This window comes from the organism of the source record quoted next, unplaced genomic scaffold (genome assembly GCF_019419815.1).
Source record: "Pyrus x bretschneideri cultivar Hongxiangsu unplaced genomic scaffold, Pyrus_bretschneideri_v1 Contig40, whole genome shotgun sequence".
NCBI classification, from domain to species: domain Eukaryota; kingdom Viridiplantae; phylum Streptophyta; class Magnoliopsida; order Rosales; family Rosaceae; genus Pyrus; species Pyrus x bretschneideri.
In genome coordinates this window covers 2993485-3021005 of record NW_025999724.1, presented here as the reverse complement: position 1 = coordinate 3021005, position 27521 = coordinate 2993485, and the positions used below count along the sequence as shown (strand labels likewise).

General features: G+C 37.2%; 3 protein-coding genes and 1 long non-coding RNA gene across 8 annotated transcripts; 1 reads left to right on the top strand and 3 right to left on the bottom strand.

The window, feature by feature from the left end:
- Window positions 1–99: 99 nt before the first annotated feature.
- LOC103957370 (G-type lectin S-receptor-like serine/threonine-protein kinase SD2-2) lies at window positions 100–4991 on the bottom strand. Of its 2 annotated transcripts, none has more exons than XM_009369529.3 (4): window positions 2019–4991; window positions 1550–1725; window positions 802–991; window positions 100–640 (listed from the first exon to the last, which is right to left on the bottom strand). In XM_009369529.3, exon 1 carries the CDS (start codon window positions 4538–4540, stop codon window positions 2063–2065), a length of 2478 nt encoding a protein of 825 aa, XP_009367804.2. In that variant the 5' UTR covers window positions 4541–4991; the 3' UTR covers window positions 100–640; window positions 802–991; window positions 1550–1725; window positions 2019–2062. The 2 variants fall into 2 exon arrangements, with proteins under 2 accessions (XP_009367804.2, XP_048422009.1); XM_048566052.1 differs by having other exon boundaries at window positions 1598–1725.
- Window positions 4992–6541: 1550 nt separating this feature from the next.
- On the bottom strand, window positions 6542–7490 carry LOC125469033. The gene is made up of 3 exons (XR_007251348.1): window positions 7318–7490; window positions 7146–7223; window positions 6542–6583 (listed from the first exon to the last, which is right to left on the bottom strand). It is a non-coding gene; the product is annotated as an uncharacterized LOC125469033 (long non-coding RNA).
- Window positions 7491–10672: 3182 nt separating this feature from the next.
- Window positions 10673–13910, bottom strand: LOC103957369 (probable E3 ubiquitin-protein ligase RHB1A). Of its 4 annotated transcripts, none has more exons than XR_668690.3 (6): window positions 13752–13910; window positions 12389–12514; window positions 11808–12171; window positions 11601–11710; window positions 11377–11477; window positions 10673–11242 (listed from the first exon to the last, which is right to left on the bottom strand). XR_668690.3 is itself a non-coding variant. In XM_009369528.3 (5 exons), exons 2-5 carry the CDS (start codon window positions 12455–12457, stop codon window positions 11216–11218), a joined length of 570 nt encoding a protein of 189 aa, XP_009367803.2. In that variant the 5' UTR covers window positions 12458–12514; window positions 13752–13910; the 3' UTR covers window positions 10673–11215. The 4 variants fall into 4 exon arrangements, 1 of the variants encoding a protein (XP_009367803.2); XR_668693.3 differs by having other exon boundaries at window positions 12389–12549; window positions 13752–13909; XR_668691.2 differs by lacking the exon at window positions 13752–13910 and adding an exon at window positions 13348–13529.
- Window positions 13911–23174: 9264 nt separating this feature from the next.
- Window positions 23175–26616, top strand: LOC103957368 (pentatricopeptide repeat-containing protein At2g46050, mitochondrial). The gene is made up of 2 exons (XM_009369525.3): window positions 23175–25427; window positions 26217–26616. Exon 1 carries the CDS (start codon window positions 23317–23319, stop codon window positions 25300–25302), a length of 1986 nt encoding a protein of 661 aa, XP_009367800.2. The 5' UTR covers window positions 23175–23316; the 3' UTR covers window positions 25303–25427; window positions 26217–26616.
- The last annotated feature ends 905 nt before the right edge of the window (window positions 26617–27521 follow it).

The window sequence follows — 27521 nt, the reverse complement described above, 5'->3', positions numbered from 1 at the left end:
AAAGGAAAAGGCATCATCATTTGCAAAAAGGTGAAGGTAAAGCGACATGACGGGGGAATATCTCCCTGCATACCCACCTACCTACCTGGCCAGAGGGAATGTCAAAAATGAAATCACTGAAATTTGAGACCTACAAATATACTTGTCTTTCATGTCGATATAATGTCCCACAAAGCATCCAATGACAGTTCTCCTCCTCTGCCCACAAATTCTGACACTGCCTATATGCCTATGTAATATGTATACAGAAACATATTCACAAAACAATATCTCCCAAACCATTCACCAAGAAATACAAACAGGAAGATTACATGAACGGAAAACTCCGCTTCGGCTGATGGAAGTAAAGTGCCTTCTACTCGTTTCAATAAACCGCTTCCTGGATGCAATAGGACAAGTCTTATTCTCTTGGCAGCACATTCTCCCCTTTCCCATTGAACTCTTAGAAGTGAAATCTTGTGCAGTCAACTCATAGGCTCCGGTTGGGAGTATTTGATTGTCAGTATCCACTGTACTTGTAGCTGCTGTACTTGCTTTTGAGCAAAGGAAGAGGGAAAGATTGTACCTGTGCCAAATCCAGTCACTTTCACTGGTCTCGAGTACCCAGCTATAATCCCTGCGATGGCTAATGCAGTTGAACCTGCAAGTACAAAACCCCAGTGAATCTTTCAAAAATTGTCTTAAATACGACCCTGGATCCATACCCTAACAGCATTCCTAAAAGGCAGAGCATATTAACAAAAGAAGCATGAAACATGGTGACAGATATCAATTTTAAAAATTGAGGGATAAAAAACATACCATCTTTAATGTTGTCCTTGTCAGTCCGATGGCGGAGCCTGGGATGTTTATTTTCTTTTTCTGAGGGAAAGATGAAGAAGCTCGCAAAGACTATTGTAGAAGTAGAAAGGCAAGTATCGGCAGCTTGCTTGTGCAGCCTCTTTGAGGCAATTTAACCAACAGTTTGGTTCATTGTGAAGGGCAACTAGAACTGCCATAGCAGAAAATCCATCAATAATCTTTCAATAATAATTCAAGTTGAAATCAAGTGACGATAAAATACGAATGGGCAACTGAAAATCTAAATTCATCTAAACTAAAAACAAGAACCATGCAATAGTCAAAGAGATTGCTTTACCAGCTCTACTTGATTAATCTGGCACAATCTGACGAACTCATGTTAAGTAATAGTTGAGGAACAATGTTGAGTGTGCAAACAGCAGATTAACCAGAGACATATGACCAAAGCATGTTAAGTAATAGTCAATAAACAATTTTGTCGTAGTGAATGAGAGAGCAGTGTATTTGGGATTCTTAATCGTGGCATACTTGGCAGTCCTGACTCTCCTTAGCTATCTTTCAAGTCAAAACTTTTGTGGAATACTTTTGACGTGCATATTGATCAGAAATGCAATAATACGGAACAGAAAGCATCAGACAGAGCATATAGGCAACGAGGTATGCATGTCGATGGAGACTACAGAGTAATATTTATCTATATACACTTCAGTTAAATCAATTTATCTAAACCTAGGTGACTTATATGTACCTGAATTCATATGAGCAGTGTTGCCATCTGGCAGTTAGGGGCTCCTACCTTTGAAGAAAATCAATGGCAACGTATGCTATAGACACTGAAGAGAACCATGGCAGCATTCCAGCTAGAACAAGGCTAGGCACCAAAACCAGTAAGGTATTGCATAATTAACCATTAGCTATATGAGTCTGCATTTAAAACAGAATTGACATTTTAAACAAATCACTCATAACATGATAATCGACATAAAAAGAAAATACCGAAGGAACCTTACTTGTGACTCAACCAAGCCCAAATAAACGCTAAAGCTAAGGACTATTCAAACCATATATTTATAAATCCAACAACACTTCAAAAAACATTTGATATTTGGCCACAATCCATCACTATTACATTTACACCAGATTCTCCTTCCCAAACCATATATGAAGCGAATGAATCAATCAAATGCTTAAATGGGTTACTAAGAAAAAAAAAATACCCATTGTGAAGAAGGGCAGAAAACACAACTGGCTTGCAATGCTGTTAGCCTTGGTCAGTAAAGCCCACTGAACTTCTTTGGTTATCATCCACAATCTCAGTCACTAGGGAAGAGCCATTACCAATAGACGATTCTGAACAACCACTAGATAATCTTGTATTGTAACCGGAGAAGTCGCTGCCATTAGATAACCCAATTCCAGAATCAGCCTTTACCCCGCAAAAAGACTCCCCCGAAACCAGTGCTTGCAACAATTTGGGTGCTGGAGGAACAGTCACTTCCACCAGCCCTTCCAACATTTTCACTACCATCCCCATTGTAGGCCGCATTGCCTCTGCATCCTGTATGCACCACACTGCCACCATTGCAACACGCTTTGCCTCCTCAATATTATATGTGCATCCAAGCCTATCGTCAATAACTTCCCTTACATTGCCCTCAATTATTTTCTGTGCCGCCCGCGGAGGAAAGAACAAACTGTCAGTTGTTTCACTTGCACCCTCTCTTCCATCTACAGATTGGCGCACCTCCACATTTCTGCGGCCTGCAAGTAATTCTATTAGTGTCATTCCATAGCTGTATACATCAGCTTTCGTGGTGATTGCCACACCAGATATCCACTCTGGCGCCATATAACCCCTGGTGCCCCTCATTGTGGCTAATACCCGACTAAAGTCCCGTACAACTAGCTTTGCCAACCCAAAATCTGACACCTTTGCAGTGCAAGAACTATCAAGCAAAATGTTTTCTGGTTTGATATCACAATGGATTATGCACTCTCTACACTCCTCATGTAAATATGCAATGCCTCTTGCCATACCAACTGCTATCCGAAATCTAACATCCCAACTCAAATTTGGACCATCTTGACGTAGGTACACACTAAGAGCACCATTTGGCATGTAATCATAAACCAAAAGTCTATGGGAATTTTCTGAGCAGAAGCCTCTAAGTCTGACAAGATTGACATGTTGAATGTTCCCAATCGTGCAAACTTCCGCTTGGAATTCTTTCTGTCCACCACCTGGCCTGTCTAAGCGCTTCACTGCAACAATAGTAGAATCTGATAACTCCCCGTGGAAAACAGCTCCAAATCCACCATGCCCAAGTTTGTCTGAAAAACCCCGTGTTGCAGTGTCAAGTTCTTTATAAGAAAATACCTTCAAATTAAAGGTTGACATAAGCTGAACCTTTTCTTTTTCTCTCTTCTTCTTCTTCTTCTCTCGTACCTTAATAAAAATCACCACCACCGCCGCTACAAAGCCCAAAATTACAATTGACCCAGCAATGCTAGCACTCAAAACAACACGATTTAGCACCTTCTTCTCCAATCTTGTCGCACTTTTTTGCACCCGTAAATAGAAATCATAAGCAAATCCACTTTCGGAGCTCAAATTTTGCAAATTCGAGAGAGACCCATAATACACTCTACACACGCCAGTAATGTTATCGTAGTCCACACCTATGCAAGTACATGAAAGCAAGCATGTGTGCTGACAATCGTCAAAGTTAATTCTATAAGGCTTACTATAACCTCCAACATATCTCACAACACCAACCTTGTCAAACCTATCATCCCTCTGACCACAAGCCACTCCCTCATTAAACACCCGGCGGCAACCCCCCGAGTAGTCCCCTAAGTTCCAACTAGACTCATCCACCGGCTGAAAACCGGAGTCACACTCACATGGCCTAGGTGTTTCACCATTGCAAACCCCAAAAGGCCCACACACACCAAACACTCTGCACTTTTTCTCAGGCTGAAACCAAAACGTGTTCCAGGTCTGGGTTGCCCAAGTGAACTGCCTGAGCTGACCCGATGGGTCCATCTGGAACCGGGTCAGAGGTAGGTCCAACCGGCCATCCAGCGGCGACTCAGTGAACCCGAACGACGCCGTTGGCGTGAATGGGTCGATAAAATGGAACTTATATATGTAAGGCACCGTCATTTGAGGCACATTAGCGAAGGCATTACCGGTCCAATTCCCAGTTGTCCAATAAGTTGCAGTACCATTAAAAACGAGCTCAAACTCACCGTACTCCGGCGGTCTCAGCCGCAAAGAATACAAACCCGGCGCAGGGTCTTTGTAGCTCCGCCAACACGTAAGCCCTCGCTCACTCGTCAGATTCATCCCCGGAAGCCACGTGTCAGTCGGGTAATCGAAGCTCTGCCACGCGACGGTGCCTCCCTGGGTAAGCAAAACCAGATTGCCATTCTCCAAAAGCTTGACGCTAACGCCGATCCCCGCGTTCGTGCTCGACCACACGATTGAGTTACCGGATTCTTTGACCACCAACCGACCCGACCCGGTGATTTCCAAGCTCGAGGAGGTGAGATTATTGACGGGTCGGTCCCGGTTCGCGACCCAGACGTTAGTCGGGACCGGAATCAGAGCATACCAAATGCCCAAGTACCATTTGGGACTTTCGTCGTTGGTGGAGAAGAAGCCGAGTGCAAAGGTCCGGTTGGGGCTCGAGAGCGTCGCGTTCCCAAAGATTACAACTTCGCTGTTCCTCGCCATTGGGTACTGTAAATTCGGGAGCTTCGCCGTCGCCGTCGCCGTCGGGTACGGGAGACCCGTTTGTGCTGCGCGTGGGGGAGTCAGGAAAGTCGGGGAGTTTGGCTCTGGTGTAGAACTGGGATTCGATTCGGGGTGACAATTCGTCAATGGGGATGGCGTTTGTGGGTTTTAGAAGAAGGGCTTGGAGTAGAAGAAGCAGAAGAGAAATGGGCAGCATGGAAGAAGCCATGGCGGGTGGCGGCGACGGCGGCCGTGGTGAAATTTCATTCATTTTGTTTCAGTGTTGGAAGTGTTTGGTTTCCGGGAAAACATTATCCGGGAAAAATGGCAATGGTGCTGTTGATGGCTGAAGCCTCAGTTCACTGAAATAGCACCGACTTCTTTTTGGTCAGAGAGAGGGAGGGGGAGAGATTATGGAAATCTGTAAAAGCTGCCAAGGCACAAGGGAAAAAGGTCTGACAAAAAATATATTTAAATAAATAAATATATTTTTTAAATAAACCTGAGATTCCACTTCAATGCTACGAGGATAAATGGAAGGGCTTCACGAAACGACAAAAGAAATAAGGATAAAGCTGGTATGTAAATTTGATTTAAATTTTCGAGTTTTAGCCAAATATTTTAGGTGTTGTTCATTTTTAACGTTAAAGATATTTTTGTTTTAAAAAATTATTTTTAATATTATTCATTTACAACATTTTTTTATTATTTTAGTTAAAACTCAAAGTTTTAAAGATATTTTTATTAGTTTTCTTTTAAAATTTTAGTCTTCTCATACAACTCTAAAAATAATAATTTAAACTAATTCCAGTCATTTAGTAATCGTAGAATGAAGTCACTTAGTATTAAGGTCTAGTAGTGACACACCCCAACCGAGGCCAGGGCATGCTGGCCGTCACGTGGAAGTGACGTAGCCATGTGCACAGTGCGGAAGCTAAAGGAATTAATATAAAAGTACGAATAATTTAAAAACTAGCAAATATAATGTGATAAAGTATGTGCTAGCGTAAGTAAGTCGCTGAATTCAGAGCCTAAAGCCTACAGCAGTCCAAAAAATGATACAATAATAGTGCACCCGAAGGTGACCCTACATAGTTGGGTGTCTGTCAGAAATGCCGGGACGTCCTCTGGGAAAAACCACCAAACCCGCTAAGCTACTAGAACCTGGAGGGGCGCAAAACAAAAGCATGAGTGGGCAAAAACAAATTCTTTGAAAACCATTTCATAAAATACATTTTAACCCCTCGCCGTAAAACCTGTATACTTCCCAGAAAAATAAACATATATACGTAGGTATAAATATGCCAAGTATGCTCAAGGGTATGCCAACATGCTCAAAGGTATGCCGTCATAATAATATGCAAGTGCTCAGGTGTAAATCACATCAATAGCATAACAACTGGCAGCCGGAGTCCCCTAAGTGACCTGTACGGCTGAATCTAGAACTCAAATCTCAATCTCAATCACTAAACCTGCCCACGAGTCGGAACCACCTATAGTGGTCTGTACGACAAGACTGGGTGTAATACATATAAAAGCTCTAGTGCTACGATCACGTGAAGGCTGTGCGAATAATCGCGGGTCACCTACGAGTCAAAACCACCTATAGTGGTCTGTACGACAGGACTGTGCACCTAACTTAGATTCAAGCTGAACGTGTGGTGCGGGAGGTGAACAACACGTGAAGGACTGTGCCCTACTCTGGGCGGGAGCACTAACACCGGGGTGCAGGTTATGAGCTCTCTAAGCACCTCTAACCACTATTTAATGCAATTGCTAAATAACATTTACCTGGCACTTACCTGCGTCTTCACAGCACCAAATATAATTATGCATATGTATGCCACTACTAATGCATATGATAATGCGTAAACAATAAGGATATGGTGCATGGCATAAACAAATAACCCTTTTTAAACAATTTATGGGAATATAAATGTATATAGGTATATACGGAAAACCAAAAGCCTACTCACTGGTATGTGGAAGGGTCGTAGCCCCCCTGCCTCGAATGTGCACGCTCATCCTCGGAATACGTGTCACCTATATGCGAATTAACTATAAAAACGTTAACTTTAAAGCACATAACCTTCCGTTCAAAATAACTTCTCATACATTGCTCAAAATGGATAAATGAATATATCAACGTGATCTACACAACCTCAGGATCACACCCATATTTTTAAAATAATTTTTGGACTTCCCACGCGCCCTCACGCGCCAAAATAGGCAAGGACCCACGCGCCCCCATGCGCGGTCACGTGCCATGCACACTGACGATGTTAATAGACGCCGTCAGGAATATTCCGTTAAACTGACGGAATATTCCGTTAAACCTAACTGACGCCGTCACTGCCGTTAGGAATATTCCGTTAAACCTAACGGAATATTCTCCTTTCTTCTCCGATCTACCCTCGCCGGACTCCGGCCACCGGAAAACTGGGAAAGTTTAAAACTCACTATTCTCCGTCGTTTTTCATCCATTTTTCACGTATTTTATACCAAAATGAAGCCCTAAACCTCATCTACCACGTTGGACTAGTTTTAGAGCCTAAAAACAACGAAATCAAACTTTCTAAAAATATGAAAATCCGGCCAAACTTACAGTTCGTGATTTCGACGTCCAAATCCGTCCAACGATGCACTCCCAAGCTCCTTGGGACCTCACCAACACATCTACAAGCTTCAAATGCCCAAAAACTAAGTAAATTAATGTTGCATGAACAGTACTCAAATCGGAGTTTAAGAAATCGACGTGAAAACGTCGATGTTCTTACCTGAAAATGGTACCACTGGACTCCTCACAGCCTCACAAACTTGATGGTGTACTTGGTTCCCTCGATCTGTCCAGGTTTGAGGGGGTTGTGTGAGTGTCCGTACGTTTTTTTGTTTGAAGAAGAAGAGGAATAGAGGACTCGGGGGAGAGAGAGAGAAAATGACAGAGGGTGAGGGATAGGGACAGGGTGTGTGTGTGTGTGTGGTCCAACTCTGGCCAACACCACACAAAACAGCCAAAAACATAACAAAAACAAACCAGGGGTAACATGGTAATTTCACACGTACATTTTCGATAATTCCGGGACGGGATGTCACAAGTAGTATTCTTCTTCATTTGCGAGTGAGAGATCTTAGGTTCGACTCTCATTAAAGACGAATTTGAACCACATTATTTTTAGCTCATTGTGAGGCTAAGCCTGCACTCTCTCTCTTAACCTACCTCCTCTCTCTTAGTGTAGATAATATCTTTTGTAGATTATTATCTTTTGTTAAAAAAAAGAATGATGGTAGAATGAAATAATTTTTCTCAAAAAGGGTCAAGACGTGTACGTGAAATTACCGAAATACCTTATTGTTCTTGCTCTTTTACATTGAGTGTGTTTATTTATGTAAAGGGAATTAAAGGTAATTTTCTTTATTTTGTTACACACAAAAAAAAAAAGGTTAATTATGCTTTGAATTCTTACTCCTAATTTAGGATGAGGATATGAGTTGCATATGTGAGACAATGAGAGGAGTAAATTATGGCTAATATAGATTCATTATTTCTTTAATGGGATATGATTTACAGGTTTTTTTAAGCACATAACGTTTGTCCAAGAAAAAAGGTAAAGAGAAATTGTGTACAAAAAAGAGAGATATTATTGCCTTTTTAATCCTCGGTTGATTAGTCAGAAAATTTTGAAAATGTATTATGTAACTCAATTGAAATTTGATTACATGCTTACTAATTACTTATTTAGAATGAAAATTATAATTGTCTAATTCTCGATTTCTCATGTGTTTACTAATATATAAAAATTAATAAAACCTGAGAGTGATTATGTTTGTTCCATAAGACACAAGAGTCTGATTCAACATGTAATTAACAGGCATCGCAATAATCACACTCCCAAAAAATACATTACCTACTCCTATATATTCTTGAAATTCTCCTTACTATCTTATATTGGTAGGAAAATAAATATAAGTCGAAGTAGCTTTCACGAAAGGGACAAGAAAACCACCCTCGTAGTGGAGGGTATTTTGGTAAAATAATTGGTCAGAAAAGGTAATGGTGGGGGACAAATGTTCTCTTAAGTCCACTCACGCGGGAGGTCATCTCTTTTTCAAGTTTCAAAGTTTCAACAGACGAACGGAAAATATCGAATAAAGAGAACTTTAAATTGGAAATTAAATATTGACAAAAAAAAAATTGGAAATTAAATAATAAGTTACGTATGGAAAAAAGAAATTAAGAATAAGGAGAGTGGGGACCAAGAATTAGGGGAGGGTTGGATGCCAACAGATCTAAATATTCATAATTTTCCTTTTAGATAAATATTTTATTTTTTTATTTTAAAGATTAATTTATCTTAATTATTTATTGTATATTATGCATTTAACTTTCTTTAAATATTATTTATATTAAATTTTAAATAAAAATTTAAAATAATTTTTAAACGTTGAATGATAAATGAAAATGATTTGAATATAATCTTATTTCAGAAAAAGTAGTGGCAGAGTCATTGACAAATCTTTTCGTCGTGTCTTTGTCCATGTGCTGCGCGTGCCTTGGAAAAATCTTTGAATTTTGCGATTCTATTTTTTGCTTTTTAAAATTTGTCTTATTAATCATCACGCTAATGATGACCTAATTGTAAAGGTCAAGAATTAAGTGGTCCAGCCATCATTCCGTTTTCTACAAATAGAACACGTAACCTATGTCGTTAAGTATTAAAGATGGAGTGTTTATTCAAAGATTAAGAATATATAATAAGGTTATGCTTCATTTGTGATTGATTTTGATACGTTATCTGTCACGTAAGTTTTAAAGTTTAAGTGCCCGTGAGAGCTTGAATAATTTAGTGTTATCTTTTCAAAAGACGTTCAATCATCTGAGATGTCGTCCAATAATTAGTTGTGTTTAAAACTTTTAGACCATCTCCAATCCTTAGTTAAAACTTGAAATTTAGGTTTTAAATTTCCCAAACTTACTCAATAGTTGGCTCTAAAATAAGTTTTGAGTTAAAACTGACTTTTGGGGCAAATACCAGCCAAGATTTGTCCTAATTTAAAGATCCTAGCCCACAGTGCGCATAGACGCGCCTAGAATAAAGGAGGTCGCACAAGCTTGATGCGCCCAACATGCGAGCACTGATAGGAAGTGAGGCCTACCCTAACAAGGTTGTTGTCCACCCAGAACGAGCCCAACGGAATTAAAACTTATTGATAATCTAAATTTTCTGGGTTAAAAATTTAGGTTTTAACTCCAAACATTAGAATTGGTCTTACAAGATGTAAAAAACCACGAAATATGGTGTTTGTATTTCTAGTGTTTGGAAACAACAAGAATGACAATTCTTTATTTGAACATCAACACAACATCATTTCTCGAAAGCATTAATACAAAAGTTTAATATTGATATGGTTTATTGTAAATGTAAAATTGTCGCATTCAAGCACTCGCAGTTTTGTGTTTGAATTTTTTGTTTTTAGATTTTCAATATTGCTTGTATAAAAAAGAAAAAGCTTGTATATATTTGGGGACAAGCACGTTTTACTAGTAGACAAGTCCTTGTTTTCACAATAACCAAGTGAGAGAAGGTTTCCAAATGTTTCCCTTTGTGATAACAAGAGGCTCGCTTTGTGCCTCTCTCAGTCTCTTGTATGCCACCAGCTCATCCTTAATCTGCATTGTTTATACGCAGGTACGCTTTTTCCCAATTCTTGGAAGTTGAAGCAGACAGTTCAACAAAAATTAAGCTGAAAGCAAGGTTTCGAAATTCTAATTCGAGTTTGAACTTGTACGGTACGTTGCAATCCTTAGGACCACCGGTTCTGATTTGGTGTACCGTTTGACTTGAAAGCCAAAAGTACAATGTCGCCTCATGTTATAGCAAGACTGCATGAGGAAAAAAATTAGTATATCATCAATGTACGGTGAGACACCTCCTAATTTGTTTTCACTTTTTGTTTTCACTTTGCATTTTGTGTACCATTCAACATCCACTTCCACATCTCTCCCACCATTTTACCTCGGCCCTTCTTCCTATTTTCTCCTCTTATCTCGAACGAAAAAGACAAAAACGAAATGATTATCAACGAGGCCCTTAATTTCCCAAATGTATATAAGATCAACTTTGTGTGGTATACTTTTCAGGACTAAATTTCTTGATCATTGCATGCTTTTATACATGAGACAATTTTTCCAAATCAAATCCACCCACAAAGTAAAAGAGATGTGATTTACACAAATTGCAAATTTAAGGACTGCAGTGTATGATCAAATCCTGCAGCAGACAGCAACAAATGGGCAACAGAAGGGTTCCTACAACAAGCTAAGACATATGTACATAGCGGAACTGTCGTTACCTTGGTTCCACAGGAAGGCCTTGTTCTTAACTTGTTGGTTGCTCCACTTTAAATCTAGAGGCCTGTCTGAGAATTTGAATCAAGCTATAAACATAGGGAAAGAGACTTTGCCGCCATCAACTGACCCGCTAATACAGCTAACTAAAGAGATTCGGTGCAATCTTCAATTTGAGCATGACCCAAATTATAAATGAATCTGCAGGCCACACATCCCTGGCAAGTTTCGAAACGAAGAGCTACCGTCGGTCTAGAGTCTACTGAGTTGGCAATCTCTGACTTCAAGCAGCAAATAAACTTTGATTTTACAAAAGAACGAGCTACAAACTACAAGGTTTGGTCAACTGCCAGTTCCTGAAATATCAGAGGAGAAACTTTAAGTTGCAAGCATAAGGGCTTTAAATACCACATAAGACAAACTCAGACAGATTTGATGACTCAATAATTAGCACCTAGGGTTCATCCAGTCAACAATTAACTAGGCTCACCCTTACAATTGTAACCGTTCCGTAATCATCATTCCACCAAAAATCAGGTGCACCAGTAATTTCTACTCTTCTTTTACCTTCTTCATTGGTGAAATGACTTCCTGTGCAAGCATTGTTGACAGATGAATACCAAAGGCACTATCTAGAAAAACGAACTCCTTTCCATGACAATCTGATGAAAAATATATACTAACTGCACGTATCACTTATTTTGAAAGGCAAACCTGATCACATATAGGACAGGCATCACTTCTTTCCATCCACTCAAGGATACACGAGAGGTGATAGTGGTGTTTGCATTTTGTGATAAACTTTGGATTCTCGGTTTCATACTCTGCGAGTGGAGAAAAAGATTAATCATTAGCTACCCGCAGTTAAAAATAGCAAAGTGAAGCAAAAAGGGATTTTCTCTTCTATTGATGGTAAAGTACCTTCGAGACAAATAGGACAAACATCCTCATCTTCTTTTTCTAAACCATGAGGTTCATTTGATTTTGAAAGTTCTAACTTCTTCGGTGGGATATCCAAAGAACTTTCTTGAACTTTGCAGTCTGATTCCCCAAGATCTCCACAAGTAGCGGAAGTGTCAAAACTACTGCAACTAATTGTTTCCCTGGCAGAATCAGAATCTGTTGATCCAAAGACCATATCATATGGCAAAGGTGGAGGAGGGGGTCTGTAAGTGTCAGGTATTGATGATTCCAAATCCCAACGAACCAGAAGTCCTGCACTGATTGCGGAGGCTGTGACATCATGAGATCTTAACAACTCTTGCTCTTCCAAAACCGGAGGACACTGAAGAAAAGAGTTTTTAAGAAAGGAAAGAAAGATAACTAAGAATGAAATGTTAATGCATATATAGTAAACCAATACAATAGGAAAAACAAGCAACTCTCCTAATAACATGTGATAAAATTATTTCCTCTATCAGCCCGAAACAGTCAGGTACTCAATGAAAAGCAAACTATAATAACAAAAGAGACTGTTAGAGTAAGAAGGGAAATACACAGACATAGATATATACAGGTGCTCCATGCAGTTGCACACGAGCTTTTCTGGAAGAACAGCAACAACCTCCCATTCTCTGCAGTTATTCTTGTTATGCACCCAACACAAGTGTAGATAGGGGCATTGCTTTCTGTTATTTAGCATCATAGGCGACTAAGTCAATTGCTATAGATTCAAAATAATTAAAATGTTACTATGAGTTAAGAAGATTACATACTACAACGTTAAAAGGATATTATGTTACTAAAACATAAAAGAAGCCACAACAAAGTGCTTAAAATATTTAATTAACCTTCGCAAAGAGGCAAGAATAAGAAATAAGAGTTTACAGGTAGTAAATATGGTCTCAAACAGGCAGAAACATGTAAACTGCAAAATTATCGACCAGCCAACAAAATAGTCGGTAAATTATGAAGAGACGATGTAATTAGCTTTTCAGACTCTGCAAAACTGATAGTTTCATGATCCCAAAAATTCTAAATGGGATTTTACGTTGTTAATTGCAATCAAATAAGAACTGCAACTATAAAAGAAAAGGGGTTATCACAAACACCCATCTGTTAAATTCTCAGCCATTCCACATTCACCGAAGTATGACATTTAACTTGAAGTGCTTAATGCTCATGCTTATGGGGGACTAAGGTGACATGTTTTTCTGTATGAAAACTATAGTTACTAGAGCAATCAATAACACAGGACAGACAAATATTGGCGTCAGTTTTCCGGAACTAAAAGCTCCCGCCCACAATGCCATCACTCCGAAAGCTAATCCTATGAATTAAAGCGGCTAAAACCACGATACATACGAAATATTTCTAAGCATGCAGTACTAGAAATTAGTGATGGCGTTGCACTTTGAATTCGAGTGATTAAAGCATGTTCCGTTTTTGTATGTTACATATGCAATCACTAGCAATCGAACCTAATCTTAAAGTATTTTTAGCATGAGAACAAAAGGACAACCTGTAGAATCCCCAATATGCTTCCTTTGCTAAAAGGAACAATAGAAGCACAAAGCCTGTGAGACCCTCTTCAATTCCAAACACTCATTCAACTCTCACAATGCTTTTCTACTAAGCAATTAAGACAAACAAAAGCCCCAATTGAAAAAAAAACTGAAAAATCACTCGAAACAAAACAGTAAACCCCCCCCCCCCCCAAAAAAAAAAAAAAAAAAACAGAAAATAGCAAACAAGAAACCCAATTGAATCAAAGGCTGCAAACCCACAAATCCAATCAAAACCCAGATGCAAATTTCACAAAATTAAGAAAACCCAAACAAGAAAATTAGTTCTTGCACGCAAAAACCCAGATAAATAATTAATCAAACTTTGCGAGCCTTAAACGAAAAGAGCAAAAGCTTTTACCTGTGGAAACTGGAAAGATAGCGTTTTGTGGAAAGAAATATCCAGTCGGTGAAAGAAGGAAATTAAAGAATCGCTTTTGGCCTTTGTGGGAAGTTGCTTTCTGCGTTTGCACAGTATGCGCTCCACTCTCATATGAGTCATATCCCTCTCTCTCGCCTCGCGTACGCTGATGCTGACGGTCTGGCTGTGTAGTGCACGTCTCTATTAACCACTTGTTACTCTTAAATTATAATTATTTAATTTAATTGATTGGTTAAGTTTGTGATTAACCACTTAGTTCATTTGTGGTTCATGCATTTATGGTTATGGAGTTGAAGGATGACGTGGTATGATAGATGGGAAGTAGGGTTGGCAACGGGGCGGACATGGTTCAAATATGTCATCTCATGAATCCGTTTATTTTTTTTAACTCGAAACCGTAGAATCTCTTAACGGAGATCCTCTATAACCAAACCTCGTTGGATAATGAATTTCTTATCGTTCATATCGGTTAACTGCGAGGATCTAATTAGACTGGTTAAATTGCCATCCCTAGTGGAAAGTGGGGTTTTCCAATGGGTTAAATCGGTTTTTGAGGAAAATGACAAATTTTAGAAAGCGTGACTCTGAAGGACTTACATAAACGAGTTATCGGCATAGTGACGTTTCGTTCTAATAACAAAATGTCATGTGTGTATAACTGGAATGTCATATAGTGATAAACTCGTTCCATGCAAATTACTCTCTGAAGCCTCAATCCATTACACTTTGTTTACTTTACTTTTCATGTGTGTGACAAATTTTTTTCTAAGCTTCTAGTACATTATGTTCGTATCTACGGTTAATTTGGTATGTTTTCTTAAATAGTTGTCGAATATTCGAACTTGAAGTATTTTTCAGAAAAAAAAAATGTCAGTATAATACAAAGATGAGTTAGTTCTTAATTCATTGTGTTTAACAAACCATAAAAATGATAAAATTATTTTTGTTGAATAAGATGATAATTTTAGACATGAGTGAGTAGATTTTAATCATTACTTAACACAAACTTGTATAAGTGTGGAGTCCTATAATTTCTGAATTTTATGCACATTTTTCCAGTCGTGCTCATTTGATTAAACTTTTAGACTTCTCCTTTTATTTAGTCTTGCTTAAAGGGGAACATTTTTATTTAGCTTAGGTTAAGCTAAGTTTGGGTTGAAATTATTTCACTACGAACCTTATACATTTTTTTTTTATTAACCCATTTGGACTAGGAAAATGAGGACAAATGGCTTTCTTGGAGTGGCAAAGTTTGCCACGTAGTTCACTCACCATGCCGACCTAAGGACACTAATATGATCATTAGCTTGTTTGGTGAAAAGTATGTAGCTTAGGTGTTATCACGGAGGGCTTTTAGAGTGCTTAGTAAGCACTTTAGGGTGATGACTCTTGAAACCTATGTTGATGACAAATCAAGCCTATAGCTAATGCGGAATGGTGGATTAGCAATTGAAGTTGAAACTTATAACCAATGAGAACAACTTTTGCCGCCTTATTTATGGTATAAATAGGAGCAATGCTCCATTTGTGTTTTTTTTTCCTCTTGCAAAATGCAATACGTACCTGCATAGAAAGTGAGTAAGAGAGTGTTAAAGGAGATAAGCAAAAGAAGTACTCATGGAATATTGATTACATTTGTTACTTGTATTACGTGAAATATTGTTATGTTAACTTTAGATATATTCAACTATTGACTTAGATGTGCTTTATTATGTGGTGTATTATATACTGGCAGGATCATTATCATTTGTCAACGAAGTAAGGGAGTTACTTATGTTGCGAGGAAATGTGGAAATTAGCTTTTGTGTAGTTGAGTCTGTTTATTGTGAAACCAGTTCCAGTCAAGGCCGATGTGCACAATAGAATAGGATATCGATGGGAATTGTTGATGTGGGTGATTTGGGCTGGAGATCAATGAATTAGATAAGATGACCAGCGAAACGGGTTATGAACTTGGGTTAGTTGATGGGGGTTATTCTATATATTAAAGCACTTGAGACCACAGTGGTAAAATGCATAGTATGGGACATGCAGGTCTGGGTGTTTCAATATATAGATTAACGGGTTGGGTAGAAAAGAAGTATTGTTCTTGCATTACATTACTCGTAAAACATTCATAACATTAATAATATTAATCACTTGAGACCTTGGGCCCCTACTAAGCTTTTAGCTCACCCCTTATTACATTATTCGTAAAACATTCATATCATTAATAATATTAATCACTTAAGACCTTGGGCCCCTACTAAGCTTTTAGCTCACCCCTTATTAGTTGTGTTACAGGAGATGAAACAAAATCTAGTGGCTGACTGGAAGAAAGAGACTCCTTATAACTTTTTAAGGAGTTGTTGTCATTTTCTTTTATGTGTAAAAGGGCGTGATAAATTGGTATTAGAGCATTAGGTTTGCAATCCGTCGATTTAGAATTGCCAGTTTAAGTATTCTTACGATTAAGAAGGAAGTTTTGTTTTTGTTACAAATTTGACAATCTATTATACAATTATTGTATTCTAGATGTCTTATTCCTTTATGGCCTTGACAGATACAATGGAGTCAAATATAAGTGATGGATCGTGTGGAGAATTCCATCTCTCCTATTATGGATGTATTCCAACCAATCATGATCAATATAAAAGCCTTATTCGAAGTTCCCCCAGAGATCTGGTTAAGGAGATAATTAAACAGACCGCAATTAAAAGGCGCAATTACACCTTTCGAGCCCAAAAGCATACCATTGGTGGGAGTCAATTTTAAGTATTCCAGATACACAAGTTACAACTTAGGAAGAATTTGAGACTATCTACTTAGAAAAGCATTTCCTAAGTACTTTGAGGAGTATGAAAGCAAGATAGTTTGTTAATCTCGTACAAGGAGACTTAACTATCATTGAATATGAGGCTAAATTTGAAGAGCTTATGCGTTTTGCTCCTCATATGATTCCCGACGATACCGCAAAAGTGAGGAAATTTGAAGAAGGGTTAAGACAACCAATCTTGGAAAAGGTGGAAATTCTCAAGTTAAACAAGTATGCTGATGTAAAGGAAAAATCGTACATAGCGGAACGGTTTGAAAATAAGAGAATTTCGAATACTAAGGACTTTAGTAGTCAACATACCAATAAGTGGGTAAGATTTAATCCTCTTCCTATCAACCACTGGAATGCCAAGAATCGCAAAAATGTTATCACTGTCAGCAAATTGGACATATTAAGAAAAGTTGTTCACGACAACAAAGGAATCAAGGATCTCAAGTGCAATATCATGCTCCCAAGCACAATTTTATACTCCAAAACACAGTTTCGTGCACCACCGCCTCAGAACTATGTCCCTTATCAAACTCAAGGAAATTGGCCAAGACCACAAGTTATTCAACCGTCACAACATCTAGAAGGACAATTTTCACAAGCCAGACCAAGAGCTCCTCCAAATAAGAAATATGGTCAACTCACACATGGACGAGTTTATACTATAGGAAATGTGACAAGCAAGCAAAGCATGAACTAGTGGAAGGTACGTTTCTAGTTTTCAACTCTTCGGCTATAGTATTATTTGATGGTGGCACTACACACTTGTTTATATCGAAATGTTTTGCATCTACTCTTGGGTTAGAAACTCAAAACATGGAATTTTCTTTGTTAGTTGGATCTCATTTGTGTGGTAGCAAAGAGGTTGCTAAAGTGTGTAAATCTTGCGAGATAGAAATGTCAAACCATAGAATTCCTTTTGATTTGTAGATATTAGACATGTTGGAGTATGATATTATCTTAGGAGTGGATTGGCTTAAAAAATATGAAGTTATAATTGATTACAGTACGAAGAAAATTACAATAAATCCTCCTGAGGGAAAACTTTCAGTTTCTATGGGGATAAGCAGCCTCACAAAGTGCATAAAAGAAAACTTGATTATTTGGGCTTGTTAGCTAGCATTATAACCGAAGCAGTTAGTAGGTCACAGGAAGAATTAATTCCTATAATAAAGGAATTCATTGATGTGTTCCCCGAAGAGTTATCTAGATTGCCACCAAAGCGTGAAGTGGAGTTTGTTATAGAATTATACCCAGATTCAAACCCTATTTCTATACCTCCTCATTGAATGGCACCAGGAGAACTGAAAGAACTCAAAAAGCAACTTCAAGAGTTTCAAGAGAAAGGATTTATTCGGCCCAGTGTTTCACGTTAGGGTTCTCCTGCATTATTTGTGAGGAAAAGTGATACAACCCTTACATTGTGCATCGATTATCGGTTGTTAAATAGAATTAGTATAAAGAATAAGTACCCTCTACCTAGGATTGATGATTTATTTGATTAGTTGAAAGGTGCACAATATTTTTCAAAGATCGATCTCCGATCAGGTTATCATCAACTTCGAGTCAAAACACCAGATATTCCTAAAACAGCCTTCAGGACTCATTATAGGCATTATGAATTTCTTGTTATGCCTTTTGGATTGAAAAATGCACCAGCAACATTTATGGATATGATGAATCGAATCTTTCAACATTGCTTGGATCAATTTGTGATCGTATTCATTGACGACATTTTGGTCTATTCTAGATCAAGGAAGAGCATGAGGATCATTTGCAAACCGTTCTACAAACTTTAAGAGAAAATAAATTGTATGCCAAGTTAAGTAAATGTGAATTTTGGATGACAGAAGTAAAGTTTTTAGAACATATAATTTCCAGTGAGGGGATTGCAGTTGATTCTTCTAAAATGGAAGCAGTATTGAATTGGAACCTACCAAATAATGTATCAGAAATATTGAGTTTTCTTGAATTGGCTGGATATTACAGAAGATTTATAAAGGATTTTTCTCGAATAGCTGCACCAATGATCAAGTTGACAAAAAAGGAAGTGAAGTTTATATGGAATGAGGACTGTGAAGAGTCGTTTCAAGCATTAAAGACCCGCTTGACGACAGTGCCAGTATTAATTATTCTGAAAGAGGCATAAATTATGTAGTTTATACTGATGCATCTTTACGAGGACTAGTATGTGTGTTTGATGCAATCTGATAGAGTAGTAGCTTTGAATGTACATAACGTGTTTCATGTCTCAATGCTTCAGAAATATTAGCCAGATCCAAATCATGTTCTAAATTGGGGAGAACTCAGCGTCGATGAGAAATTATCATTCAAAGAGAGACTGATACAGATATTAGACCATAAGGATCAAAGGTTACGTACAAAGACTATTTCGTTAGTCAAAGTTCTTTAGCTACATGGGAATGTAGAGGAAGCTACATGGGAATTAGAAGTTGAAATGAGAGAAAAGTACCCAGAATTATTTTTCATCACCGGTATGTTTTAAATTTCGAGGACGAAATTTATTTAAGGAGGGTAGATTATGAAGTCCTATAATTTCTGAATTTTATACACCTTTTTCCAGTCATGCTCATTTGATTAAACTTTTAGACTTATCCTTTACTTATCCTTTTATTTAGTCGTGCTTAAAGGGGAACATTTTTATTTAGCTTAGGTTAGCTAAGTTTGTTGAAATTATTTGACTACGAACCTTATACATTTTTTTATTAACCCATTTGGACTAGGAAAGTGAGGACAAATGGCTTTCTTGGAGTGGCAAAGTTTGCCACGTAGTTCACTCACCATGCCAACCTAAGGAGACTAATCTGATCATTAGCTTGTTGGGTGAAAAGTATGTAGCTTAAGTGTTATCACGTAGGGCTTTTAGAGTGCTTAGTAAGCACTTTAGGGTGATGACTATTGAAGCCTAGGTTGATGACTAATCAAGCCTATAGCTAAAGTAGAATGGTGGATTAGCAATTCAAGTAGAAATTTACAATCAATGAGAACTTTTTCCGCCTTATTTATGGTATAAATAGGAGCAATGCTCCATCTATGTTTTTTTCCCTCTTGCAAAATGCAATATGTACCCTACGTAGAAAGTGTGTAAGAGAGTGTTAAAGGAGATAAGCAATAGAAGTACTCGTGGAGTAAGAGGAGAGGGTCGAGGTAGCGGAATTTGGGGAATTAATTGATTACATTTGTTACTTGTATTATGTGAAATACTGTTATGTGAACTTTAGATATATTCAACTATTAACTTAGATGTGCTTTATTATGTGGTATATTATATAATGGCATGGTCATTATCATTTGTCAACGAAGTAAGGGAGTTACTTATGTTGGGGGGAAATATGGAAATTAGCTTATGTATAGTTGAGTCTGTTCATTGTGAAACCAGTTCCTTGTGAGCCCGATGTGCATAGTAGAATAGGATATCGACAAGAATTGTCAATGTGGGTGATTTGGGCTGGAGATCAATGAATCATATAAGATGACTAGCAAAAGGGGTTATGAACTTGAGTTAGTTGATGGGGGTTATTCTATATATTAAAGCACTCGGGACCACAGTGGTAAAATGCATGGTATGGGACATGCAGGTCTGGGTGCTTCAATATATAGATTAACGGGTTGGGTGGAAAATAAGTATTGTTCTTGCATTATATTACTCATAAAACATTCGTAACATTAATAATATTAATCACTTGAGACCTTGGGCCCCTACTGCGCTTTTAGCTCACCCCTTATTAGTTGTGTTAATGGAGATAGGAATCTAGTGGCTGACTAAGAAGAAAGAGATTGCTTATAACTTTTTAAGGAGTTCTTGTCGTTTTCTTTTATGTGTAATGACTATGTAAATTATTTTGTTTAATGAAACATTTTAGTTCAACACAGTCACCTGTTATTACCCTTAAGTTACCCTTTTTATTCAGGCCCAAAAAAAAAAAAAAAAAAATTTAGGCCGTGATAATAAGACTCGTTGAAATAAACATATCTGTGAAGATGCGGACTACTTGCATCTGGACAGAAAGACCTATGAAGCTTCACTGTTCTCTGGGATTGTCTTTGCGCCTTTTCTACTCAGCTTAGGTGGAAGGTGAAGAAGGCCCCTTCCAGGAGAGCCCAAGCCTTCAATGAGATACTACTTTGGAAGAACTAGAATTCTAACCTTGTGTCAAGACCACGAATCAAGGGATAGTCTCAAGTAGAAGTGTTTAATCATTACTTAACACAAACTTGTATAAATCACTTAGCACTACAATCTAGTAGTATTTATTTTTATCTGTAAGAGTGAGAAGTTTTAAGTTCAAATCTTATAAATAACGAGTTTAATACCAACTTATTTCTTTATCCGTTAATGCAAATATATCGTTATATAAATAAAGGAACAATTAGTTTTTGGTCCCTAGTTTTTAATGTTCATTGACTAAGATCTTATCAGTTTTTAGATTTTGATCAAAGTCTCTAGCATTAATATATTAATAAATTACATGTAAGTTACATAATTTTTATAAAAAAAAAATAAAATTAGTAATTGATTTAGAGTTTTAATACTCACATCCTTATTAAACTTCTAAATAATTTTCAAATTCAAACATTTCCCAAATATAAAAAATAAAATTAGAATAAGTTTGTACCCATTAAATTTTTATAAAAAAATTTCAAATTTTTAATCTTATATGTAAAATATACCAATTTGTTAAAAATGTACCCATTATTTATATAAAATTTCATTCAATCTTTTCTCTAATCCATTTTTTTAAACTTATATGGGTTCATTCTATTTCATTGATTTGAGAATATATTTATGTCAAGTTTAATAGAAGAAATTTAATAATGTTAGTATGCCTAATATCTTTTTTTTTGTGCTTTTGAAAAATGTACCCATGCTTTGGTACAATAATTTTTTGTTAGTTTTGATAAACGTACCCATATATATTACACACATACACATACACACACACACACATAGACACACACAAAATATATTGGAGAGTATAATTCATCTTTAATTTTTTTTAATCCCATAAATTATGGGTTTTATTTAAAATCACATTAATATAAATATCTACAAATTTCATTTTTAATTTAAAAATATAATAACCTATATAAAAATACATTATTACATTAATATTGAGGACTTCGATAAAAAACTAAAAACCACAAAGGTTTTAGTCAAAGAACATTGGTAGTTAGGGACTGTATCCAAAGTGACCCTAAATAAAACAAGAACATGTATAAACAAATAAACAATCCAATAACATGGAGGCAAAACAAGAGATGAGTTATTGTTTGAAACGCAATCAATTGAAATTTGACATGACAAATCTTTCGTGTATTAATGGATGGAAAATGACTTTTTTCCTATCTTTTCATGTGTATAAATACAGTGAATTATTTTCTTTCATTGTTTTGTCGATGTTTTTTAAAAAGTTTTCGGCTGTCTACATGTGCACATCGAGATGACAATACATAAGTTAAACTTATTTGGGCGTGTCAATGCCTCAACTTGTTTATTTATAGCATCTCCTTACCAAGCCTAACCGTACCATTTATATATACTCTACCAAAACAAAGTCTCACTTTACCTTCAAAGTAGCTGAACCATAAATCTATCACCCAATCCTAATCCTAATAATAACAACTAACAATTGTACTCATTCAGGTTAGTAAAATTACAGGAAGAGAGGAAATATAAATAGTTTTGGTCACTAAAACTTTTTGGTAACGATATTCAAATGATTTTTATTCGCTGTAGAAGTTGCTCACATCTTTAACAATTGTTTCTGCGTAACTATTTTGCCAGTAAAAGTTAATTTTATTTGGACGAAAAACGTGGATGAGAGAGGAACGTAGGATGAAACTGATATGGTTTACATGGCTGGGAGGGAGAGAACGAAAAAAAGTATAATAATTATTTTGTTTGTAATTTCCTATGTTACCCAAAACTTTTGTTTTGGTTATTTTTCTTTAGTTTTGTTGATACAGTTATAATGACATTTTAACCCTTGTTCAATTAACAAAGAGGGTTCTAATATTTTTTGTTATTACATAATTTGCTTACAATAATAATATTATTTTTAATCTATTATTGGAATGAATCTTTCGGAGTGCCACATGGTCAGATTTGTTATTCTGTCCAATAGGAATTTTTCAAATTGTCCTGAGTGGAACTAAACTAACCAAAAATCAGAAAATTTTGTCTTTGAGAAAGAGGAATTATATAGAAAAGAGAAGATCTTGAGTGCAGCACCCGTTGGTGGTGGGACATGGAGTGGTGTGAGGGGATGAAACACAAAATGGGGCCGGATAAACATGAACCTAGATCTTCTCCGGATCTAAAAGAATCTGAGTTTAAGAATCAAATGATTCGGACAGTAAAAATTTGATTCAACGGTTATAAACAGAGAATTCCTCTAAAAATTATAATAATTGTAATCGTTGAATCAAAATTTAACAGTCCGAATCATTTGATCCTTAAGCTCAGATTTTTAGATCCAGAAAGAATCTGAGTTCAATAATCATGACAAAAACAACTGGCAATAAACATGACAAAAACAACGACAATAAGGTAGGAGTTTTTTTTTTTTTTTTTTTTTTTTTTTTTTTTTCGTTTTTTGTGTCTAGAATCCACGAACATGTGTTCAACTGTCGGAACCTAGAATTTCTCCATCGAAAGGCCTCAACTTTGCCGCTACTATTTGGATCGAAGGGGCTTCAAATGAAGCCAATTATTATGCTATGCTGTCCAGATGCCGCTTATCTTCAATCCCCACCGTCCACTTCAAACGACCGTTACGTTTCCCGCCAACCCCTCCTCCTGCTTCATTTCAAACCAATACAGACGGCCCAAATCATGCCCACCCATTTCATCAAACCAACTCGTCTTTCCCTCCGAGTCGACGCAGTGCCTTCACGCCGGTGGTCGAATCCGCCCATTACTTCTGCTCCAACGCCCTGAAAGTTTCAGCCAAAATGGGTTTTCTTTGCGAGGGAAAACAATTCCATGGACATGTGGTAAAGTTGGGTTTGCATAACCTGCAGTCGCTGCAAATTCATGTCCTGAATTTATACGTCAAGTGCAAGGAATTCAATGATGCACAGAAACTGTTTGGTGAAATGCCTGTGAGAAATGTGGTTGCTTGGAATACCTTGATTTATGGGCTTGTCAACCGTGGGAGTGAGTATAAACCGAATTTGTATTTGGGGTTTTATTATTTTAGGAGGATGTTGTTAGAAGCAGTTAGTCCGGATGATATAACAATTAATGGCTTGTTTCGTGCTTGCATTGAGTTAAATGGTGTTGAGATTGGTAGGCAATTGCATTGTTTTTTGGTGAAATTAGGATTTGATTCGAACTGCTTTGTGGGCAGTGCTCTTGTTGATTTTTATGCAAAATATGGTCTAGTTGAAGATGCAAGGCGTGCTTTCGATTTCTTATTGTGCAGGGATTTGGTTTTGTGGAACGTGATGGTGAATTGCTATGCTTCAAGTTCTTTGGCTGTAGGGGCTTTTAGGGTATTCAATTTGATGAGACTGGAAGGTGTTCAGGGGGATGAGTTTACATTTAGCAGTCTGCTCAGTTCATGTCGTAGTTTTGGATCTTGTGAGCCGGGAAAGCAGGTTCATGGCATTATCATTAGACAGGCTTTTGATTCAGATGTTCTAGTTTCCAGCGCACTTGTTGACATGTATGCAAAGAATGATAACATAGGTGATGCTTGGAAGGTTTTTGATGCAATGCCCATCAAGAATGTCATTTCTTGGACCACTATAATTGTGGGATATGGACTACATGGAAAAGAGAAGGAGGCTATTAAACTACTCCGGGAAATGTTGCGGGAACACTTTTATCCTGATGAATTAACTCTGGCAAGCATTGTTAGCTCATGTGGTAATGTGTCATCTACTACTGAACTTATGAAAATTCATGCTTACATGGTTAAATTTGGGTTTGATTTCTTTTCATCAATTGCTAATGCTCTGATAAGTGCATACTCCAAATGTGGTAGTATTTCTAGTGCGTCTAAGTGTTTCGACTTGGTTGTTGAGCCTGATCGAGTTACTTGGACGTCCATTATATGCGCATATGCATTCCATGGTTTTTCCAAAGAAGCTACAGAGATTTTTGAGAAAATGCTAACTTACGGCACAAGGCCAGACCACATTGCTTTTCTTGCGGTTCTTTCTGCATGTAGTCATGGAGGGTTGGTAAAGAAAGGGCTTCACTACTTTAGATTAATGACCGATGACTATCTGATTATTCCAGATTCAAAACACTATACCTGTCTAATTGACCTTCTAGGGCGAGCTGGTCTTGTAGACGAGGCTTTCACGGCTTTGACATCGATTCCCACTGAAGCTGATCCAAGCACCTTGGGAGCATTCATAGGGGCATGTAAAGTCCATGGAAACGTAGGATTAGCAAAATGGGCTGCAGAAAAGCTTTTTGCATTGGAGCCAAACAAGCCTGTAAATTATACTCTCATGTCTAATATCTATTCTTCTGAAGGTAATTGGGATGATGTAGCAAGAGTACGCCAAATGATGAAGAACAGTTGTGATCATAAAGCTCCAGGTTGTAGCTGGGTGGAGACTGGGGGTGACATTCATACGTTTGTTTCTGGTGATGAATCCCACCCGCAAGCACCAGAGGTGTATTCCATGCTAGGGATGCTGCTCAGGCTTATGAAGGAGAAAAGTTATACGTCTGATGCGATGGTTTGAAAATGTTCTGGATGAATCTGCCCTTGACCACCCTCGTCGGTCTGGAGCTCAGCTTTCAAAATTGAGCACTCAAATGATTGGTAGCTCCACTCTGATGGTGATCAGCTCTCATGGTTTCTTGTGAGGTAAGGATCTCCCGAGTGTTTTACATTTATTAAACAAATCTTCATGTCTCATTAAAATCTCACCTGCTATTAGTTCTTAGATAAGTTGTCTAGTTATCTATATAATACGTCTATTTCGAGAATATTACTACCAAAAACTGTGTCTCTCGTAAGATTCTGGCATTTCTTCCCTATCTAGTCTTTTAATTAGTAATTCATTCCTGTCATTCTTAAACACCCAAGTTCTTATTGTTGATTTCAATCCCAAGTTTCCTAGTGCGTTTCTGTGCCAGAGACCAGTTATTGTCTTCTTCTCAGTGCTTCACCTCTTAGTTTTGAAATCTGGGAAGAATTGCGTCCTTGTGCACTTGTGTGCAAGATAACAAAAGAAAATGATGACCCATGAAATCTAATCTTTCTTTTCCATTTAGTGTCCTTGCAGTATTCGGCTTAGTTAAGTTGGTTAGAGTAATGTGCTCCCCCTCTTGCACCCGAGTTTGAATGACCCTCCTCGTAGTTTATATAAATATATATTAGCGTAGAACATCGCTTGTATCTATACATTTTGCATAAGAATCAACTTGCAAATTCATCCATGTAAAACCGATGCGGTCAAACTAATGTCAGCTTGCTGCTGTTTTTCATCACCAAAATTGTTTCCTGTAACGAGGCACGGAAAGAATTGACACAATGCGCAAAAGGTGGTTGGAGTAATTAAACTAAAATAATATCTATGTATCCTCGAGTATTTACTATAATACGAAAGAAGATGTAACAGAAAGTGAATTTGTTGATCGATGCACGTTTCAGGTCAGCACTATTCAGTTCACAACTAGCTGTTGTTGACTGCTGTTGAGAGGATAAAAGCTCAAGTTGCAATGTGAATTCTTTATTCTCTGGCAACAGTCACATCAACAACTGGGAGCAGACAGGATTAATCTGAGAGGAAAAAGCTTAAACCGGAAGAAAGGCCTGTTCTATAAAAGGTAGCATAAAAGCAGAAGACAAGGACATTCAACTCACAACACAAAAAGACTTCAAAGCTATGCAGCCTACCTTTTCCAAATTCCTTTTGTAATTCAACACCTTTGCAATTGTATTTACGGTTGAAGCTCTGGTACATTGTTTGTAATATTGATTCTTGTATTAAAACTTTATTTTAAAGCACTTCAGTTGCTAGCAAGAACTTGCCCGACTAGCAATAGAACTTGCCTGATTGCTTGTATTTCTCATTTCCTTTCAAGTTATTACTCGTTGAATATTTGGTAAGTGTTTAACTTCATTTCTTTCCTATCTTTTCATTTCCATATAGTTTGTCATACATCATGAGGTTATATTTATATCAGAATTGCAAACTGAGTTGAACCAAAATCCAATCAGTTTATGGTTATCACTTGGCATGCTCAAAAAAATATTTGAAGTCCTTTACATAACAAGGCGTAGAAAAGACTTAACATGTATTTTAAACCCTAAGCTCAGTCTACTTGTGGCACCAGTCTACAATCTAACAATAACATCATTTAAATCCTTTTGGTCTTAGCTAAGAGTGGCACACCTAACAGTAACAAATAAGGGCTTGTTCGAATATGCTTTTAAAATGACTGAAAGCGCTTTTAGAGAAAATATTTTTGGGTTCCAAAAGCACTTGAAGTGCTTTCTACAAGAAGCATCAGTTATGTGCTTTTTCTAGGAAGCACTTTAAGTGTTTTTTTTTTTTTTCGGATTTACTAGTATTTTTACTAAGGATTGCTTCCAAAAATATTTTCACTAAAAACGCTTTCAGTCATTTGAAAATCACATCCAAACAAGCTGTAACTCATTTAAAAGAGCTTGATGCCTACTCAAGGCTTTCAAATGCATTTCTAACAAAGAGTACCAACACTCACAAGGAAATTGTGACACAAACATAATTTTGGCACGCTCAATGAAACTCCTTGAGTTACGTGCCAAGACACTATAAGAAAGGCAGGAAACCAAGTAGAAGGTTTAAAGTTACTTTACCATATCTACTAAGCCAATTGCATTGGCTTGAAAAGCAAAGATTAAAATTAGAAGGATGAAATTCAAAATCTAAACTACAAGGACTATGAATGTAGTTTAGCTAAAGTTCAATAT

Bases quoted from the DNA above. Each gene is read 5' to 3' on its own strand.
- LOC103957368 (XM_009369525.3), top strand. From the start codon at position 23,317: ATGCTGTCCAGATGCCGCTTATCTTCAATCCCCACCGTCCACTTCAAA.
- LOC103957370 (XM_009369529.3), bottom strand. From the start codon at position 4,540: ATGGCGAGGAACAGCGAAGTTGTAATCTTTGGGAACGCGACGCTCTCG.
- LOC103957369 (XM_009369528.3), bottom strand. From the start codon at position 12,457: ATGGGAGGTTGTTGCTGTTCTTCCAGAAAAGCTCGTGTGCAACTGCAT. The intron at 11,711-11,807 runs GTACTTTACCAT...CTCCACTCGCAG, and splicing joins TTGTCCTATTTGTCTCGAAG to AGTATGAAACCGAGAATCCA. The intron at 11,243-11,600 runs GTTTGCCTTTCA...CTGATATTTCAG, and splicing joins CCTGTCCTATATGTGATCAG to GAACTGGCAGTTGACCAAAC.